The sequence below is a fragment of the Moschus berezovskii genome, chromosome 18, assembly GCF_049115385.1.
Source record: "Moschus berezovskii isolate FMDL1 chromosome 18, NW_MosBer_1.0, whole genome shotgun sequence".
Lineage (NCBI taxonomy): Eukaryota > Metazoa > Chordata > Mammalia > Artiodactyla > Moschidae > Moschus > Moschus berezovskii.
This window is the reverse complement of record NC_142477.1, coordinates 5507809-5527537: the sequence shown is the minus strand read 5'-3', so window position 1 is coordinate 5527537 and position 19729 is coordinate 5507809. Positions and strand designations below refer to the sequence as shown.

Genomic DNA, 19729 nt, shown 5'->3' with positions numbered 1-19729 from the left:
TCTCCTTTAGAATGGACTGGTTGGATCTCCTTGCAGTCCAAGGGACTCTCAAGGGTCTTCTCCAACACCACAGTTCAAAAGCATCAATTCTTCGGCGCTCAGCTTTCTTCACAGTCCAACTCTCACATCCATACATGACCACGGGAAAAACCATAGCCTTGACTAGACGGACCTTTGTTGGCAAAGTAATGTCTCTGCTTTTTAATATACTATCAAGGTTGGTCATAACTTTCCTTCCAAGGAGTAAGTGTCTTTGAATTTCATGGCTGCAGTCAGCATCTGCAGTGATTTTGGAGCCCCCAAAAATAAAGTCTGACACTGTTTCCACTATTTCCCCATCTATTTGCCATGAAGTGATGGGACCAGATGCCATGATCTTTGTTTTCTGAATGTTGAGCTTCAAGCCAACCTTTTCACTCTCCTCTTTCACTTTCCTCAAGAGGCTTTTGAGTTCCTCTTCACTTTCTGCCATAAGGGTAGTGTCATCTGCATATCTGAGGTTATTGATATTTCTCCCAGCAATCTTGATTCTGGCTTGTGCTTCTTCCAGCCCAGCATTCCTCATGATGTACTCTGCATATAAGTTAAATAAGCAAGGTGACAATATACAGCCTTGACGTACTCCTTTTCCTATTTGGAACCAGTCTGTTGTTCCATGTACAGTTCTGACTGTTGCTTCCAGATCTGCATACAGGTTTCTCAAGAGGCAGGTCAGGTGGTCTGGTATTCCCATCTCTTTCAAAATTTTCCACAGCTAATATTTAGGTTGGTGAAAAAGTAACTGTGGTTTCGGATCATAATTTTAAATCATCATAACTATGCTTAAATACATTTTTATTAATCAAAATAGTTCAAAAGGTCTCCCCGGGCTCTTCTCTACAACAGCTGCTGGGCTCAGCCTCGCCATGTGCCGGGTCCGATACCTGCTGACCACCCAGAGGCCAGGTCTCGTCGAAATACTTACCAGAGACACAAACAGCAGAAGCTACGCTTCAGAATTAGAACAAAATCATTTCAAAATTTTGCTCTGTGCCTCCCAAGAGCTTCTTGCAATAACAAAGTCCACGTGGCTGAAATAGGTGCCAGTGAGCCTTGACCAGCACAACATGTGAGGAGACGTTCAGGGTCTCCTCTGCGAAAGGGCAGAGCTGATGAGCACAGGGAGCAAGCAGCCACTGCGTTGTTGCTCCGGCCCACTCTGTGTGTCACTGCTTTCCCGAAGACCCAGGGGCTCTTCCTGACCCAGGGATCGAACCCTTGCTTCCTGTGGCGCCTGCATTGGGAGGCAGATTCTTTACCACTGAGCCACCTGGGAAGCCCTGTGGAATACTATATACATTTGGTTTTGTTCAGTTGCTAAGTCATGTCCAACTCTTTGCGACCCCATAGGCTGTACCACACCAGGCTTCCCTGTCCATCACCAACTCCCAGAGCTTGCTCTAACTCATGTCCATCTAGTCGGCAATGCCATCCAACCATCTCATCCTGTCATCACCTTCTCCTGCTTTGATCTTTCCCAGCATTAAGGTTTTTCTGAGTCAGGTCTTCCCATCAGGTGGCTAAAGTATTGGAGCATCAGCTTCAGCATCAGTCCTACCAATGAATATTCAGGACTGATCTCCTTTAGGATGGACTGGTTGGATCTCCTGGCAGTCCACAGGACACTCAAGAGTCTTCTCCAACACCACAATTCAAAAGCATCAATTCAGCGCTCAGCTTTCTTTATGGTCCAGCTCTCACATCCGTACATGACTACTGGGAAAACCGTAACTTTGACTATATGGGACCTCTGTTGGCAAAGTAATGTCTCTGCTTTTTAATATGCTGTCTAGATTGGTCATAACTTTCCTTCAGAGGAGTAACCATCTTTTAATTTCATGGCTGCAGTAACAGTCTGCAGTGAATCTGGAGCCCAAGAAAAGAAAATCTGTCAACTGCTTCCACTTTTCCCCTCTTTGCCATGAAGTGATGGGACTAGATGCTATGATCTTGGTTTTTTGAGTGTTGAGTTTTAAGCCAGCTTTTTCACTCTACTCTTTCACTCATCAAGAGGCTGTTACTTTCTCTTTGCTTTCTGCCATTAGAGTGGTATCATCTGCATATCTAAGGTTGGTGATAGTTCTTCCAGCAATCTTGATTCCAGCTTGTTATTCATCCAGCCCGGCATTCTGCATGATGTACTCTGCCTATAAGTTAAAGAGATTAGAACAGGCAGGGGTCCTGTGGGGGAATGGGAGAAGTGGGTGAACTTTTTGTTTTCGTTTAAATCGTTTTAACAAAGGAATACAAATGGCCAACAAGCATATGAACACTCCCAGTTTCATGATCATCTAGGAAATACAAATTAATGCAAGACATTTTTTTCATCCATTAGATTAAGAAAGAATACCATATCTGAATAAGCCACACTTCTGTTTTATTAGCATTAATATTTAATTACCTTAATATTCAGCATTCTGCACAAATCTGATCTTAGTAGAAACCAAGTCCAAACATTGGAATTAACCACTCCTGAAGCGCCAGGACTCAGCTGCCAGAAGGAGCCTCCCCCAACCCCAGCAGGATCCCCCTGAGCCCAGGGTCGGTGGGGGTGGGGGAGGCATCAGAGCCAGAGGTCACCCGCTGCTCTGGGCTCAGCCTGGCACCAGATGAGCCCTCACCTGCCACTTGCAGGCTGGAGGTAAGGAAGAGCCATTAACCAGCAAAGCCAATGTCCTTGCTGGACAGGAGTTTACATACAGGGCAGCACGGCAGACACCTGCACCCTGCAGCCCAGGGTCCGGTGTGCCCCGCACTTTCACTCTCCTCAGCTGGTCGCTTTCATCCGTGTGTCCAGAGAGGTGTCCTCTGTCCTCCCATGCTCACACTGGCCTGTCCTCCCAGCACCCGAGCGCCGGTCCCGCCCTGCAGCTCACTCTACCCTCTTACCGCCTGAGCTGCTCCTCGGCTCCCACCGCTGGGCATCCGGCCTGTTCCCCCGCTACCCTGAGCATGGGGCTCAGGAAGACCCCTGTTCTGTCTTTGCTCCTAGGGAGCGGGGCGGAGGCAGGGCCGCGCTCCGGCAGCGCCCGGGCGAGAGGATACCCAGGGCGAGGACCCCGGAGTCTGAGCCGTGGACGCACCCGCCTCGGAAGTGCAGGGCCTACTCCATCTGCTTCAGCACTCTGGAGAAGTTTTCTAGAGCGGTTTTGAAAGCTTGCAGCAGGAAAGCTCCGAGTTCATTGCTGGTTTCCTGAATGTCCGGGTCAAAACTCCCGAAGAGGGGTGTGGAGACCTGGATGTCTTCCCGGCCAGCGCGCAGCAGCACCGCGCGCAGGTCTGCCGCAATGGCGTCGTATTTCTGTTGGTCGAACTTGGACATGGCCAGCTCGTCCTGGGGGTAGACGCTGCCCTCGGGGTAGCAGTCTCGGGGTACTGGGAACTCCACACACCGCAGCCGGGGGAGCTCGCAGAGCGCGGCGAAGAGACGCCGAAGTGCGCGGCCCGACAGCGGGTTCCCCAAGAAGCGCAGCTCCCGTAGCCGGTGGCAGGTGCCCAGCGCCAGGCTCAGCGCGCCCACGTGCCGGTCCTCGAGGCCGCACTCCTCCAGGGTCAGGGCCCTCAGCGTGGGGGCGGCCTGACCCAGCAGCCGGTGGAAGCTGGCCGGGAACAGGTCCACCAGGCAGTGCCCACTGAGGTCCAGCACTTCCAGGTGGGCTGCATGGATGCAGTTCGCCAAGAAGGTCATGTCCTCATGGTTCAGGGCACAGTTGCCCACGTCCAGCACTCTCAGTGGCGTCCGGAGGGGGCTGTGGGCAAGGTGGGAAATAGCAGCTGAGAGCAGGCCCCGGGGTGCTCTGGGGCCTTGGGGTGAATCCTGTTTTGGGCACAGCAGTCTGCGGCTCAGAGCCTCACCCACTTACCTGGGACTCCACTCACAGCCTGAGAGCAGGACTGTTCATTTTTAAGCAGTTGAACAAATCAAAATGAGAATATTTTGTGACATGTGAAAATGATATGAAATTCAAGTTTCAGTGCCCGTAAATCAAGTATTATCTGAACACGGCAAAACCTTCCTGTACCTCCTGTCTGCGGCTTCCCAGGGGGCAACAGAAGGGCTGAGTCACCAGACAGTGTGTAGCCACCTGCAGTAGAGGCGCGACTTTACCCAAAGACAGGCCTGGCCTTTGTCCTCAGCCACCAAAGTGATCAATCTCTTTTGTCAACAGGGCTCTGGGTGTTCACAAGCTTGTTGTGCGGCAGTGAGGTGCCTGTGAATTGGCAGGAAATGAAACCCTGGCTTGGCTCCGAATGAAGGGCTGGAGTGCACAGGTTTTTAGGGCAGGGAGGGGTCCATTCTTAGCTTGCCAGGGACCTGAAGACCCTCCTGTGCTCTGAGTAGGAGTCCTTGCCCTGCCCATTGGCTCTCACAGACCCACACCCGCCCTGGGGATTGCTGGCCTGGGGTCACCTGGCTGAGCACCGAGTGCCACGATGTGAGGGTCCACTCTCACCTGCCCGCCGGGGCTCCTGTCCCACCTCACCCTGCATCTGTACTCTGGGCTCGGAACTCCTGCGGTCTTCCAGCTGCTGACACAGCAGAGTGCCTGCTGTCCACCCACCACGGCTCTGCAGGCTGTGGCTCAGGCTCTGAGCTGTGCTGAGTGTTTCCACCGCCATCTCTCGTGCCCACATCTATCATAAGGAGCCCTCTCCCCAGCTGCCCTGCCCCAACCCTTAGGGGGCCTCCTGTGTGGAAAAGGGTCAAAGGGCAGGCCTGACTGCCAGTGTGTGTCTGGGAGCTTGGATTTGGGAAAGGCCCCCCACTCAGCTGATAAGGGGCCCTTGGCCTGAGCTGTCTGCACAAGCAATGTGGTGCCTTCTGACACAGGCCTCCTTCTGGGATCTGAAATCTCTGTGCATGCCAGGCCAAGGTGCCCTCCCAACAAGCCCCCAATGAAACCCCTGGGCCTGGGTCTCCAATGTGCTCCCCATGTGTCCGGAAAGGCAGGCCCTGAACCTGCACACAAACGTGACTGCCATGTGGTGGCGCCCTGGGACCCTCGGGACAGTCCTGTGTTTGTGGTGCCTGGGGAAGCGCGTTCACAGCCAGACGACCCGGCACAAGCCCGCAGGGCCGTCTTGTTGGCTCCGCCCTGACATCAGCTGTCCTCCCCAAGCTCTGCACACTCGGGCTTCAGTCAGCTGGTCACTAAGAGCCCGACCAAAGCCCCAGAAGGTGCAGGTGTGCTGTGTGTCAGGCCTAGGTGGGAGGGAGGCAGATGGGCACGTGCCCGTCATCACAGTCGGGGCTTCTCCCCTGGGCCAGGTCCCTGGGTGTGTGACCTGTCTCCCCCAAGCCCCGCGCCTTCCCTAGCAGATTCTGCCATGTGTCCATCTGCTGTAACACATCTCGGCAGTGAGTCTTCCCAGGGAGTCGCCAACCTGGGAGCCGTGGGCGGCCTGCCCTGTCTGCTGGTCTTCCTGTCTCTCCGCCTGGGTCTGCTGTGTGAGCCAAGGGAGCCGGGGCAACCCTTGTCCTGTGGGGCTGATCACCCCGAGTCGGGCTCAGAGCCTCCAGGGCTCGACCTGGCTCTTCCCTCCCCCCGTTCCTCCTCCCTGCTCCCTTCCTCACTTGTCCTTCACCCCCCAGCCCAGGCGCCCCCTCCGTGTCTCCCAGACCCGGCCACAGCCCCAGCTCAGGCCCTTCACCTGCAGGGTTCCTGCTGGTTCACTCTCCCAGGGCCCTCCACTCACTCAGGGGCCAGGTCTCTGCTCAAAGGTCACCTTGGAAACCGACCTTCCCTGACCACATGGCTGTCTACTCCCTCGCACTTAGGCCTGACACACCGCACACCTGGACCTTCTGGGGCTTTGGATGGGCTCTCAGCGAGTGTGCAGAGCAGAGGGTCAGGGGAGACAGGTGATGTCGGGGCGGGGCCAACGAGATGACCCTGCGGGTTTGTGCTGGGTCGTCTGGTTGTGAATGTGCTTCCCCAGGCACCACAAGTGCAGGACTGTCCTGAGGGTCCCTGGGCGCTGCCACACGGCAGTTGTGTTAGTGTGTGGATTCAGGGCCCACCTTTCCTGAGCTGGGCAACTACCTGGTTGAGGAGCCGGGGTGGGGGACAGGGCGGGGAGCCCAGGTGCCCCAGGCAATAAGAGGACTTGCAGGCCCTGGCCAGCAGCTGCATAAGGGAAAAATTCTGGTAAGCCAAGGGCTCCCTAAACCAAAGAAGACGGCCTCACACTCATTGGCTCAAGAAACGAGAAGTTATTTTCCATAATTTTTGCAAGTATATTCACAGCTGGTGGTGGCCAACGTGGCGACCCTTGGTGGTGCCCTCCCCTGGCCTGGTGACCGGCCCTCACCACACCGTGAGCGGCAGCATCAGCGTCGTACTCTGCCAGGAAGCTTACAGGAGCCGGGCCTCCATCCAGAGGGCTTGTGGAGGGGTCCGTGAGCCAAGGAGTTGAGGTCTCCTATAGCTCAGATGGTAAAGAATCCGCCTGCGATGCAGGAGACCCCAGTTTGATTCCTGAGTCAGGAAGATCCCCTGGAGAAGGGATAGGTCACCCACTCCAGTATTCTTGGGCTTCCCTTGTGGCTCAGCTGGTAAAGAATCTCCTTGCAATGCAGGAGAGCTGGGTTTGATCCTGGGAAGATCCCCTGGAGAAGGGAAAGGCTATCCACTCCAGTATTCTGGCCTGGAGAATTCCATGGATTGGAATCCTGGAGAATTCCATAGAGTCCATGGGGTTGCAAAGAGTCGGACACGACTGAGCGACTTTCCCTTTTCACTTTTTTTCACTGACACCATGAAAATGAGCATGGAAGTAGATCGTTCCCGACAGGCCTTCAGGAGAGACCACAGCTGCCCCCACAGGGCTCCTGTCTTAGCCACATAAGCCCCAGCACTGGGGTGATTTGTTACACTGACAGGTAATTAATACACTGTGATGGAGTTTCTTCTATGTTGCCTGCTTGCTAATCAGGACTCTTCTCTTTTCCTTACCAACTGGAGAGTCTCCTTTGAGGCATGGGGCTCTCAGTTGGCCCCCAACGCCAGTCCCAGCCGGGCCTCCTCCCTCCCCATGGGTCCTCTCTGGCTGCTCTGGGCTGGGCAAAACCCACAGGGACCCAGCCTTGTGCCTTGTAAGTAACCAGGTCTGCTCACAGCCCCGGGCCACCCTGACCGGGGCTGAGGGGCTGAGAGCAGATGCCCCCACCCCCGCCCCCTCCTTCCGGTCACCCCAGACTCACCCAAGCAGTGTCTGCAGCTTCCCGGTCAGCGTGGAGAAGGCCACGTGCAGCTCCGTGAGCTGCGTCATCCTGCTGAGCGCCCGGGCGATGGAGGCGAGCAGGGGCTCCTCGCCGTCGGGGGCGGGGGTGCTGGCGGGGGGCGCGTCAAAGGCCTTGGCAGGCAGGGTGAGAGAGACCAGCCGCGGGAAGCCCCCCTGGGCCAGCAGCTGCTGCACGTGGCCCGCGTGCAGACGCACGTTGTGCACCACCTCCAGCCGGCGCAGCTCGTGGGGCCCCGCCAGGCGCAGCACGTGCAGCAGCCGCCCCGGGTCCAGGCTGTCGGCCCGCAGCGAGAGGCAGCGCACACGCAGAGGGCCGGGGCCCGCCGGCCCAAGGGCGCGCGCCACCGCCTCAAAGTTGCCCGAGGTGACAAAGACATCGGCCAGGACCTCGACACGGTGCCGGGCGGCGCGGGGCTGCGCCTGCAGCTCGCAGCAGGTCCTGGCCAGCAGCTCCGTCCGGCCCCACCTGCCCAGCGCCCGCCCGCAAGGGCACCTCTGCACCTGCACGTCTCGTATGCCCGTGAGGTCGGCCACCCGCAGCCGCCGGCGGCCCCCGCCCTGGAGCACGTGATCGGCCAGGCCGCGCACGCAGGCCTCCAGGCAGGCCCGGCAGGCCCGGTCCCGCAGGTCCCCCGCGTGGTCAGCACTCGGACCTAGCAGAGGGCCCAGCCGGAACTCCTCCAGCGGCCAGCGCTCGATCAGAAGGCGGATCACGGCGGACTGCTCCAGCAGGTAGCTGGCTTTGAAGAGCAGCGGGTATAGATTGTGGGCCACGGCATCCAGGCTCTGCTGGGCCCCCGGGGGGTGGGACACCAGGGCCTCCGCGGAGATGAAGCGCAGCGACTGCATGGCCCACCTGCGGTCGCTGGGACAGGATCGAGCTGCCCCCTGTGCTGCCGAAGACCAGCCCCCTTCTCGCCTATTTTTAGCTGCAGCTGCTGCAAGCAGCTTTCCTTAGAGGGGGTGGGAGCCAGCCCTCTGGTCATCTGATGGCTATTTTTGTCCTGGACGCCCATTTGGCTCTCGTTGTGGAGGCGTCTGGCTGCGGCCGTCCTGTCTTAAAGGTGCTCAGCTATGGAAAGCTGAGCTCCTCCGGTGCTTGGCTGGGGGAGGGCATGGGCCCCTGGAATTGCCGCCAGTTTCCACTTCCCGTGTGGCCTGTCCTGGGGGCACCCATCCCCTCCAGGGAGTGGGTCTGCCCCAGCCCTGGGCTAGCTCCACAGCTGGAGGGACTAGCAAGCCTTTCCTTGGACCCCTAGACCCAAGTCCCTCCCTTGGCTCGGTGTCCAGAGTCAGGGATGTGGCAGTGAGCACGGGCTGGCCTCTCCAACAACTGTCTCTTGATTTTCAGTTCAGTTCAGTTCAGTCGCTCAGTTGTGTCTGACTCTTTGCAACCCCATGAATCACAGCATGCCAGGCCTCACTGTCCATCACCAACTCCCGGAGTTCACTCAGACTCACGTCCATCGAGTCGGTGATGCCATCCAGCCATCTCATTCTCTGTCGTCCCCTTCTCCTCCTGCCCCCAATCCCTCCCAGCATCAGTCTTTTCCAGTGAGTCAACTCTTTGCATGAGGTGGCCAAAGTATTGGAGTTTCAACTTTAGCATCAGTCCTTCCAATGAATACCCAGGACTGATCTCCTTTAGAATGGCCTGATTTTAGGAGATGATAAAGGCCCCTGAGGTGCCTAACCCTAACCCGGCTTCATTGTCACTGAGGACCCAGGCTGGGAGCCATCGCCCCCATCCCACACTCGCTTGCGCCCCCACCGGTCAATGTGCCCCCAGCTGTGGGGCCTTCCTGGGCAGAACCCCCTGCAGCCCCGGGACCCATGCAGTATTCAGGGCTGCAGGTGAGGTGGAGACCCTGGGATCCTGACGTTCCCACAGTCTGGAGCCTGGTTCCTTGCTCTGGAGGGTGGCAGAACGTATGCCCCTGAACACACAAGAGTATTCGGAGCTAAGGGCGCTTGGATCCCCTTTCTTCCTGAACGCAGGAAGGTGAGCCACCTTCTCTGAACTGGGAGGAGAGAGACAGTCTCATCAACAGAGAGGGTGTCAGGATAGTTCCTTGTTAATGTTACTGCCTTGTGTGTTGACTTACTTTTCCACAGTCACCTCGTCTCTCAGCTTAGTCCAGAAACACTTAGGCCACTGGGGTCTTCATCTCCTTATGAGGGCTCCCATGTCATAAAAGCTTACATGAGATAAATCTTTGTGCTTTTCTCTTGTGAATATATTCTTTGTTACAGAGCCCCAGAAGACAGCCCCAGATGGGCAGGGAAGAAACTCTTCCTTCCTGCAGCTCCCAGCTCTGACGGGCATTAGATCATCATCCAGTGATTTGATGATGCACGCTCCCTCCACCCCGACTTTAGCATCATTTAGGAGCTGATAGACTCTCCATATGACCGCTGATCTAGGGAGGGGACATGGTGGACAGAGAGAGAGACAGAAAAACAGAGAGACAGAGACACACCAAGACACACCAAGAGACAAGAGAAGGGGAAAGGTGGAAAGGACCCTGGGAGGGGAGGGTCAGGGGCCACTGGACACCGGGAGGCGGGGTCTGGTGGGGGTGCAGGAGCGTGGGGGTGAGAGTGAGTGTAGGGCTGGGACTGCCATGCCTGGGGTCCCACGTGGGCTGGGCTCGCCACCCCTCCACCCAGGCCGGACCTCCCTCATGGACAGTTCTCCCTGCTGTTTCCTCAGAGCCTCAGCAGTGCCTCCCTTGGGGGGTCGTGGGGAGGTGTCATGCTCCAGGAGGACCCCTGTATTGTCAGGCAGGCAATGTGTGTGTGGAAGGTGGTGGGGGACCTCCTCTGACACCTCCCTGCAGGGCAGGAAACAAGGATATGGACATGCAGACACCAGAGGGCTTCTGCTGCCCAGGGCCCCATCCCCCAAAGTCACGGAGGTTGAGGTCCCTGGGGGACGCATACCGGTTACGACCCTGATGCAACAGAACCAGTGAAAGAAACAGGCACACGTATTAGAAAACAGTCCCATTTATTTATGGTCCTAAAGTTTGGAATGGGGCTTCCCGGGTGGCACTAGTGGTAAAGAACTTGCCTGCCAATGCAGGAGACACAAGAGATGCAGGTTCGATCCCTGGGTGGGGAAGATCCCCTGGGGGAGTGCATGGCAACCCACTGCAGTATTCTTGCCTGGAGAGTCCCATGGACACAGGAGCCTGGTGGGCTGCAGTCCAGAGGATCTCAAAGAATCGGACAAGACTGAATTACTTGGCCCAGTGTATAAAGTTTGGCATAGCCAGCGTTGAAGCAGGGTAACAGGAAACAGAATTTATAGCAGCCGGCAGAGCACAAAGGTGAGGCCCCTGCCCATCCAGCTGCTCCTGTCCGGGGGGTGATATCTGATGCTGGGGGTGGGGCCTGGGGGGCTTGCAGGAGGAAGCAGTTGAGGGCATCCACTCAGGCTCTCCTCCCTGTGGTGAGGGGGCTCAGGGCCGTGTCCACACTGGGAGGACCTCCCTGCAGAGGTTGGTGCGGACCTTCAGCCCCAGCTGCTGTGCCCTTTCCCCACCCCACCTGGGGTCCCCCAGGACGCAGGAATGCCATGTCATGACTCATGGGTGGAGCCAACTCAAGTGCTGCTGACCACACACAGCTTGTTCAAAGGAAAAGGAATCAGAGATCCCAGCTAGACTCAGGAAACTCCCCTTGCACCCAGGACACACCTCATGGGGGCTGTGCCTGGGAAGAAGGTGCTCTTCATGGGTCTAGGGCCTAATCAGTCGGTGGAAGTTGGTGCTATTTACTAAATTTTGAGAAACTTGGGGAGAATTAGACACACTAACACTCAGATGCTCTTCAGGAATTTGGAGATCTATTTACTGATGGCCATTGTGACCAGTGGGAGGTAATTACTCATTGTAGTTTTGATTTGCATTGATTTAGTAGTTAGTGGAGTGTTTTTGCATGTGTTCTAATACTTTACCTGTTGTGAATACAATTTACCTCTTGAAAATGGCTTCTTAAAAGTCAGCCCTGTTTTGAATTATTTTTTGGTAATTAACCCGGGGACATTGCTTGAGGGCAGGTGTCATTTACAGCCCCAAAGTGAAGTGAAAGTGAAGTGAAATATTAGGTGCCGCCCATCAGTTCCAACAAGAAGATCAAACCAGTCAATCCTAAAGGAAATCAGCCCTGAATATTCTTTGGAAGGACTGATGCTGAAGCTGAAGCTCCAATACTTTGGCCACCTCATGCGAAGAGTTGACTCACTGGAGAAGACTCTGATGCTGGGAGGGATTGGGGGCAGGAGGAGAAGGGGACGACAGAGAATGAGATGGCTGGATGGCATCACCGACTCAATGGACGTGAGTTTGAGTGAACTCCGGGAGTTGGTGATGAACAGGGAGGCCTGGCAGTCCATGGGACACGACTGAGCAACTGAAATGAACTGAACTGACCTGAACTGCAGTTTTAAAGGTGTTGTTATGGGAAACAGCCACAAGGGGGCAGCATTCCTTCATGCCCAAATCAGGTTCCTCAGGCAGCCAGAGCCTTAAGAGTTAGAGTTTCTGGTTGGAAATTGGAGTGAAACGTGCCAGAAGTCACCAAAAGCTGTCTCTTAACTTGTGTAACAAAGGTTTTGTTTTTTTTTCCCACAGGTGTACAGAATTATTGTAGGTGGGCTTCCCGGTAAAAAATCCACCTGCAATGCAGGAGTTTCAGGTTTGATCCCTGGGTCAGGAAGATCCCCTGGAGAAGTGAATGGCTACTCACTCCAGTATTCTTGCCTGGAGAATCCCATGGACAGGGGACCCTGACAGTTACAATCCATGGGGTTGCAAAAGAGTTGGATACGACTTAATGACTAAAGAACAACGACAATAGTTACACCCATGGATATATCTAATGAGCTTAGTTTTTTTCATGTATAGGTTATTACAGAGTGTTTAGTACTTTCCTTTCTGTACAGTAGGCCCTTGTTGATTAATCTACTTTATATGTATTAGTGTGTATAATTCAGTGTCAGACACCTGATTTATCTCATGGCCCCTTCTTTCTTCTTTGGTTACCATAAGCTTGTTTTTTAAGTCTCTGTGTTTTCTCAGTTAATTCATTGACGTGTGTTCTATAGATTCCACTTACAAGTGATATTGTGTCCAGGTTATTCCCAACCTCCTAATTTATGCTTTTCCTTCTTTTTTCTTTGTAAAACTGCTTGTTTTTTTAAGCTCTTGAGTATGTTTATGTTTTCCCAATTAAGTCGTTGGCATATATTTTAAGATTTTAAGTGATATTTTATTTGTCTTTTCACTCTGTTTATTTCGGTCAGTATGATTACCCTAAGATTTATCTGTGCTCCTCCGGTTTTTCACGCTTTTTCCTGGCGGACTCGTACTCCAGCGCGCGTGCCGCTTCTTGTTTACGCCTCCCTCCGTCCCTTGACAGTTTGTGTGCTGCCATGGCGCTTGTCAGTGGTGCTGTAGTGCGCGCTTCCTTGCATCGGTGCTTTTTAAATCTTGTTTTCTTCGCATATACTCTTCATTTGTTCCTTGTGGGTCATATACTAGCTCTATTTTTCCTTCTAAAGGTACTTCTGTGCTGTTCTCTGTAGTGGCTGTTACCATTTACATTCCACCAGCAACATAAAAGGGTATGCTTTCCTTTTTACCATGGCCTCAGACTGTTTATCTTTGCAGACATTTTCATTATGGCCATTCACAGTGGGCAAATTAATCTCTTGATCTGCGTGTCTGTGACAGTTTGCAATGTTGAGCATGTTTTCAAGGGCTTTCTTTAAAAGCAAATAGTGTGAGTAAAATCAACTGTTGAAATTATATTTTTTATACTCTCCCTAGTTTTTGTTCTCCCTGCTTACCAGTGCAATGTTTTGAGGGCAGGTGTGATTTGCTGCCCATCAGTCTGGATGAGAGTAGCCGCGTATGAGCAGTAACTCCCATGCGGCTGTTGTGCGTGCACCTCTCTGTAATGGCTTTTACCATTTATTTTCCACCAGCTCCATAAAAGGGCTCCCTCTTCTCCATTCTTTGTTTTTATTTATGAAATTTAATAAATGGTAGAAAGCACAATGCCATAAACATTAACAGTTAAAATATCACCAAATGAAAAAAATACTATAGAATACACAGTTGCAAAAAGCTACATTAAGTTATTTTACAACTGCCTCAAGCTGCAAAAAGAAAAAAAAATCCAATGCCTTACCTAAGTTATCCCTCTCTCAGAATAATGCCATTTATATTATAAACCACGAGCTCCCCATCAAAAGATGGGAACTGCTTTTGTTAATATCACTTTGCTATACACCTGAAACAAACACAACACTGTAAATAAAATATAGTACAATATAAAATAAAAATAAGTAAGAGATCTTTGGGGCTTTACACTGAGTTAGAGTTCCTATCAGAGGGATAACAGCACCACACACACACACACTGAATCCTCATGAAGAAGGCACACGAATGACTGGATTACAAGAGTTACAGGAATGAGAGCTGCTCACTTCCCAGAAACTACAGCTCACATAAAGCCAACAAAGGCACGAGATACAGACCATTCACTTATGAATGTGTAAAACTCAAGAAAGTCCACATCACTTCTACAGCATGTCGAAAGTGCGTCAGAATTCACACAATACCAACTTTCTCATGGTTCTGATTAAATTTATCAAATTAAATCTGATAAATCTTCTCCATTCTTCTCCCACCATTTAATCTTTACCTCTCTGTAACGGCTCTTACTATTTATATCCCACCAGCCCCATAAAAGGAATACCTGTTCTCCATGCCTATCCCACCATTTATTTTTTGAAAGCGAAACTGAAAGTCGCTTACTCATGTCCGACTCTTTGCGACCCCCTGGACTATACAGTCCATGGAATTCCCCAGGCCAGAATACTGGAGTGGGTAGCCTTTCCCTCCTCCAGGGGATCTTCCTAACCCAGGGATCAAACCCAGGTCTCCTGGATTGCAGGCGGATTCTTTACCAGCTGAGTTACAAGGGAAGCCCAGTTATTATTTGTCTTAATAATTTGTGATGTTCAGCACATTTTCATGGGCTATATTTTAAATGGTGTGATTGAAATCTACTGTGGAAATATTCTTCTAGATAGTCTGCCGAGTTTTTAATTTTTGTTTATAGCTCACTTGTGTTTTTATTGCAGGTATCACATAGAGCCACGCAGCCCCTGTGAATATTAAAGGCCGTGATTTTACTTTTGTTCGGTCACTAGATCATACCCAACTCCTTGTGACCTCATGGACTGCAGCACAGCCAGGCTCCTCTGTCCTTCATGATCTCCTGGAGTTTGTTCAAGCTCATGTCCATTGAGTTGGTGATGCCATCCAACCATCTTATCCTCTGTTGTCCCCTTCTCCTCCTGCCTTCAATCTTTCCCAGCGTCAGGGGCTTTTCCAATGAGTCTGCTCTTTGCATCAGGTGGACAAAGTATTGGAGTTTTAGCTTCAGCAACAGTCCCTCCAATGAATATTCAGGGTTGATTTCCTTCAGGATTGAGGATTTGATCTCCTTCCGGTTCAAGGGACTCTCAAGAGTTTTCTCCAACACCACAGTTCAAAGCATTAATTCTTTCACGTTCAGCCTTCTTTATGGTCCGACTCTCACATCCCTACATGACTACTGGAAAAAACATAGCTTTGACTAGATGGACTCTTGTTGGCAAATGACGTCTCTGCTTTTCCATGTGCTGCCTCTGTTTGTCATAACTTACCTTTCAAGGAGCAAGCGTCTTTTAATTTCATGACTGCAGTCATTGTCTGCAGTGTTTTTGTTGCCCCCCAAAATAAAATCTGTCACTGCTTCCACTTTTTCCCGTTCTATTTGCCATGAGTTTTTGGGACCAAACCATTTTCTTAGTTTTTTGAATGTTGAGTTTTAAGTCAGCTTTTTCACTCTCCTCTTTCACCTTTATCAAGAGGCTCTTTAGTATCTCTTCACTTTCTGTTATTAAAGTGGTATCATCTGCCTATGTGGGTTGTGGATATTTCTCCCAGCAGTCTTGATTTCAGCTTGTGATTTATCCAGCCTGACATTTCCCATGATATCCTCTGTATATAAGTTAAATGAGCAGAGTGACAACATATAGCGTTGATGTACTCCTTTCCCAGCTTTGAACCAGACAGTTGTTCCATGACCGGATCTACCTGTTGATTCTTGACCCAGTTCTAACTGTCGACTCTTGATCTGCATACAGATTTCTTAGGTGACAGGTGAGGTGGTCTGGTAATCCCATCTTTTTAGAATTTTCCACAGTTCATTGTGATCCACACAGTCAAAGGCTTTAGATAGTTCATGAAGCAGAAGTACATGCTGAAGCTGAATTCTAATATTCTGGTCACCTGATGTGAAGAGCAGATTCATTGGAAAAGACCCTGATGCTGGGAAAAATTGAAGGCAGGAGGAGAAGGGGACAACAGAGGATAAGATGGTTGGATGGCATCATCGACTCGGTGGACATGAGTTTGAGTAAGCTCTGGGAGTTGGTGAAAAACAGGGAAGCCTGGCGTGTTGCAGTCCATGCAAAGAGTCGGACAAAACTTAGCGACTCAACAACCACCTGGATCCTGGTGAATATTAAATGCCCAGCAGCACAGTTCTTCGTGGTGGTTACAGAAAATGGTCACAAGGTGGCAGCATTACTTCATGTCACACTCTTTCTTTTTTTCCCCCAGTAATTTCCTTTTATTTCCTATTGGAATATAGTTGATTTCTGATGTTTGTTTCAAGTGTACAAGAACTCAACTTGGTTATATTAATACATAAGCGTTTATCTATTTTCTCTCTCTCTCTTTTTTTTTTTTTTTTTTGCATGTAGGTGATTTGTTGTTCAGTCACTCAGTCGTGTCTGACTCTGAGACCCCATGGACTGCAGCACACTAGGCTTCCCTATCCATCACCAACTCCCAGCTTGCTCAAACTCATGTCCATTGAGTTGGTGATGCCATCCAGCCATCTCATCCTCTGTCATCCCCTTCTCCTCCTGCCTTCAATCTTTCTCAGCATCAGGGTCTTTTCCAATAAGTCAGTTCTTTACATCAGGTGGCCAAATCATTAGAGCTTCAGCTTTAGCATCAGTCTTTCCAATGAATATTCAGCACTGATTTCCTTTAGGATTGACTGGTTTGATCTCCTTGCAGCCCAAGGGACTCTCAGGAGTCTTCTCCAGCACCACAGTTTGAAAGAATCAATTCTTCAGCACTCAGCCTTCTTTATGGTCCAATTCTCACATATAGACCCCCTGGAGAAGGGAAAGGCTATGCTCTTTAGTATTCTGGCCTAGAGAATTCCACGGATTATACAGCCCATGAGGTCACAAAGAGTTGGACATGACTAAGTTACTTGCACTTCACTTCTCACAGATAGGTGAGTACAGTGTGTTCAATAACCTTCCCTGTGCTATTCAGTGGGTACTTTTTGATCATTTATTTGATATATATTAATGTGCATATGTTAATTCGAATCCCTTAAATTACTGCATGTGTATCTGAAGGCAACAGGTCCTCCAGGTCAATTTCGAGACACGCTGCCTGCCACATGCTCCCAGCTCCCTCAGCCCCAGGACACTCCAGCCTTGGGACCCAAGCCAGCCAGCCTCCAGGGATGACACCAGCCCAGGTCACTGTGCCTGGAGGGGTGTAATGTCAGCCTTCCTGTTTGTGACAGAAGTTTTTCTGTCATCATTTGAAATGGAGTCTACAGGTGAAGTACAATATCGTGGGTGTTTTTTTTTCCTTCTACCACGACTTGTTTCATTCCGTTCATACATAGATGCACATATATTTGGGTTTTTCCGCATAAGCTGTTACAGAGCGTGGAGTAAGTGCCGCGTGCTACGCAGCGCGTCCTGGTCATTCGCTTCCTAAAGAGCAGTGAGCGCGCGTTCGTCTGAGTCAGCTCATCCCCCACGCCCCGCGTCTTCACGTCGTGATGACTGACAGGTCCTTCACCCAGTCGGCCAGGCTGCGTCTCTGGGCAGGTCGTCCGCACCATCTTTACGTCCCCCCTGCGAGTGATAGCGTGTGTACTTGTCTCTCCCTTACACCACAGCGTGATTTTCGCTCCTCTCTTTCCTGGGGCGGGACTTGGTGTTGTTTGCTCCTCCTTTGTGGTTGAGCAAGGCTGCATCGCGCACACACGCCCCATCGCCTATCCTCTCACCCAGGCTTCTACGGCTAGCGCGATCGACTGTCTTGACTATTGTACCCTGGGGGCCAAATCACAGGGTTACACATCTCTTTTAAAATCTTGGTTGTCTCAGCCCCACTCCAGTCCAGACATGAGACACAAACCTGCTCAGACTCCAGGGATGGGATAGCAGCACAAGTCAGGGAGGTTGCGGGGAATAAACTAAGCATTCCTTCCCCCCCGCCCACCCTTTTCTTTAATCTCACGGTGAAGCTAAGTTGGCGTTGAGTAAATTTGTAGTTTTGTGCTTGCCATCAGTCTACTAACCACCTGATTCAGTTATGACATATACATACAGCATATCAGTTCTTTTTTGGGTTCTTTTGCTATAGAGGTTATTGCAGAAGGTCAAGCAAAGTTCCATGTGCTGAACGACACAGATTTCTGTGTCTACGTTAGCTCCTACCTCCTAATTCTTCCCTACCTTTTCTTTTCTGTTTTTCTTGTTGTTTTAGCAATCTTCTGTTTGTGCTTGAATTCTTAGAGTCCCTTTTTGTGTTGTAAATTGGGTCATTTGCATCTCTCTCTCTCTTTTTTTAAAAATTTTTTCCTAGAAGGGACATTAAAGGCTATGGTCTTTCTCCATCTGGCTGACTTCCCTTAGTGTATGGTCCTCCAAGTTCCATTCTCCTGGTGATCAGTGGCATAATTTCAGTGGTGAGTTTTCATGGCTGGGTAATGGTGGTGTCAGGTCAGAAAGCAACAGTTAGAATTGGACATGGAACAGCAGACTGGTTCCAAATAGGAAAAGGAGTACGTCAAGGTTGTATATTGTCACCTTGCTTATTTAACTTATATGCAGAGTACATCATGAGAAATGCTAGGCTGGAGGAAGCACAGGCTGGAATCAAGATTGCCGGGAGAAATATTGATAACCTCAGATATGCAGATGACACCATCCTTACAGCAGAAAGTGAAGAACTAAAGAGCCTCTTGATGAAAGTGAAAGAGGAGAGTCAAAAAGTTGGCTTGAAGCTCAACATTCAGAAAACTAAGATCATGGCATCCGGTCCCATCACTTCATGGCAAATAGATGGGGAAACAGTGGAAACAGTGGCTGATTTTATTTTTCTGGGCTCCAAAATCACTGCAGGTGCTGATTGCAGCCATGAAATTAAAAGACGCTTGCTCCTTGGAAGGAAAGTTATGACCAACCTAGACAGCATATCAAAAAGCAGAGACATTACTTTGTCAACAAAGGTCCGTCTAGTCAAGGCTATGGTTTTTCCCGTGGTCATGTATGGATGTGAGAGTTGGACTGAGAAGAAAGCTGATCGCCGAAGAATTGATGCTTTTAAACTGTGGTGTTGGAGAAGACTCTTGAGAGTCCCTTGGACTGCAAGGAGATCCAACCAGTCCATCCTAAAGGAGATTGGTCCTGAATATTCATTGGAAGGACTGATGCTGAAGCTGAAACTCCAATACTTTGGCCACCTGATGCAAAGAGCTGACTCATTTGAAAAGACCCTGATGCTGGGAAAGATTGAGGGCAGGAGGAAAAGGGGACGACAGAGGATGAGATGGTTGGATGGCACCACCATCTCAATGGACATGGGTTTGGGTGAACTCCGGGAGTTGGTGATGGTCAGGGAGGCCTGGTGTGCTGTGGTTCATGGGGTCACAAAGAGTTGGACACGACTGAGCAACTGAACTGACCTGATTGGTGGTGGTTTACTCACTAAGTCATGTCCGACTCTTGCAACCCCATGGACTGTACTCTGCCAAGCTCCTCTGTCCTTGGAATTCTCCAGGCAAGAACACTGGAGTGGGTTGCCATTTCCTTGTCCAGGGCATCTTCCCTACCCAGGCATTGAACCCAGGTCTCCTGCATTGCAGACGGATTCTTTACCAACTGAGTTACAAGGGCCTTAAATATCAGAAGGGGGCAGAAGAGATATACCCTTGCTAGTTTTTAGCAAGGCATTTTATACTTGTTGGTGAGCTGTTCAGTTCAGTTCAGTTCAGTCGCTCAGTCGTGTCTGACTGTCCGCGACCCCATGAATCACAGCACGCCAGGCCTCCCTGTCCATCACCAACTCCCGGAGTTCACTCAAACTCATGTCCACAGAGTCGGTGATGCCATCCAGCCATCTCATTCTCCGTTGTCCCCTTCTCCTCCCGCCCCCAACCTTTCCCAGCATCAGAGTCTTTTCCAGTGAGTCAACTCGTCGCATGAGGTGGCCAAAATATTGCAGTTTCAGCTTTAGCATCAGTCCCTCCAATGAACATCCAGGATTGATCTCCTTTA

The 19729-nt window shown here is 51.1% G+C and overlaps 1 protein-coding gene across 1 annotated transcript; it reads right to left on the bottom strand.

Annotated features, from left to right (window-relative positions):
- Positions 1–128: 128 nt before the first annotated feature.
- LRRC14B (leucine rich repeat containing 14B) lies at positions 129–8187 on the bottom strand. Its single transcript, XM_055422340.2, has 2 exons — positions 7244–8187; positions 129–3788 (listed from the first exon to the last, which is right to left on the bottom strand). The coding sequence occupies exons 1-2, from the start codon at positions 8131–8133 to the stop codon at positions 3143–3145; spliced, it is 1536 nt and encodes a 511-aa protein (XP_055278315.1). The 5' UTR covers positions 8134–8187; the 3' UTR covers positions 129–3142.
- Positions 8188–19729: the final 11542 nt, after the last annotated feature.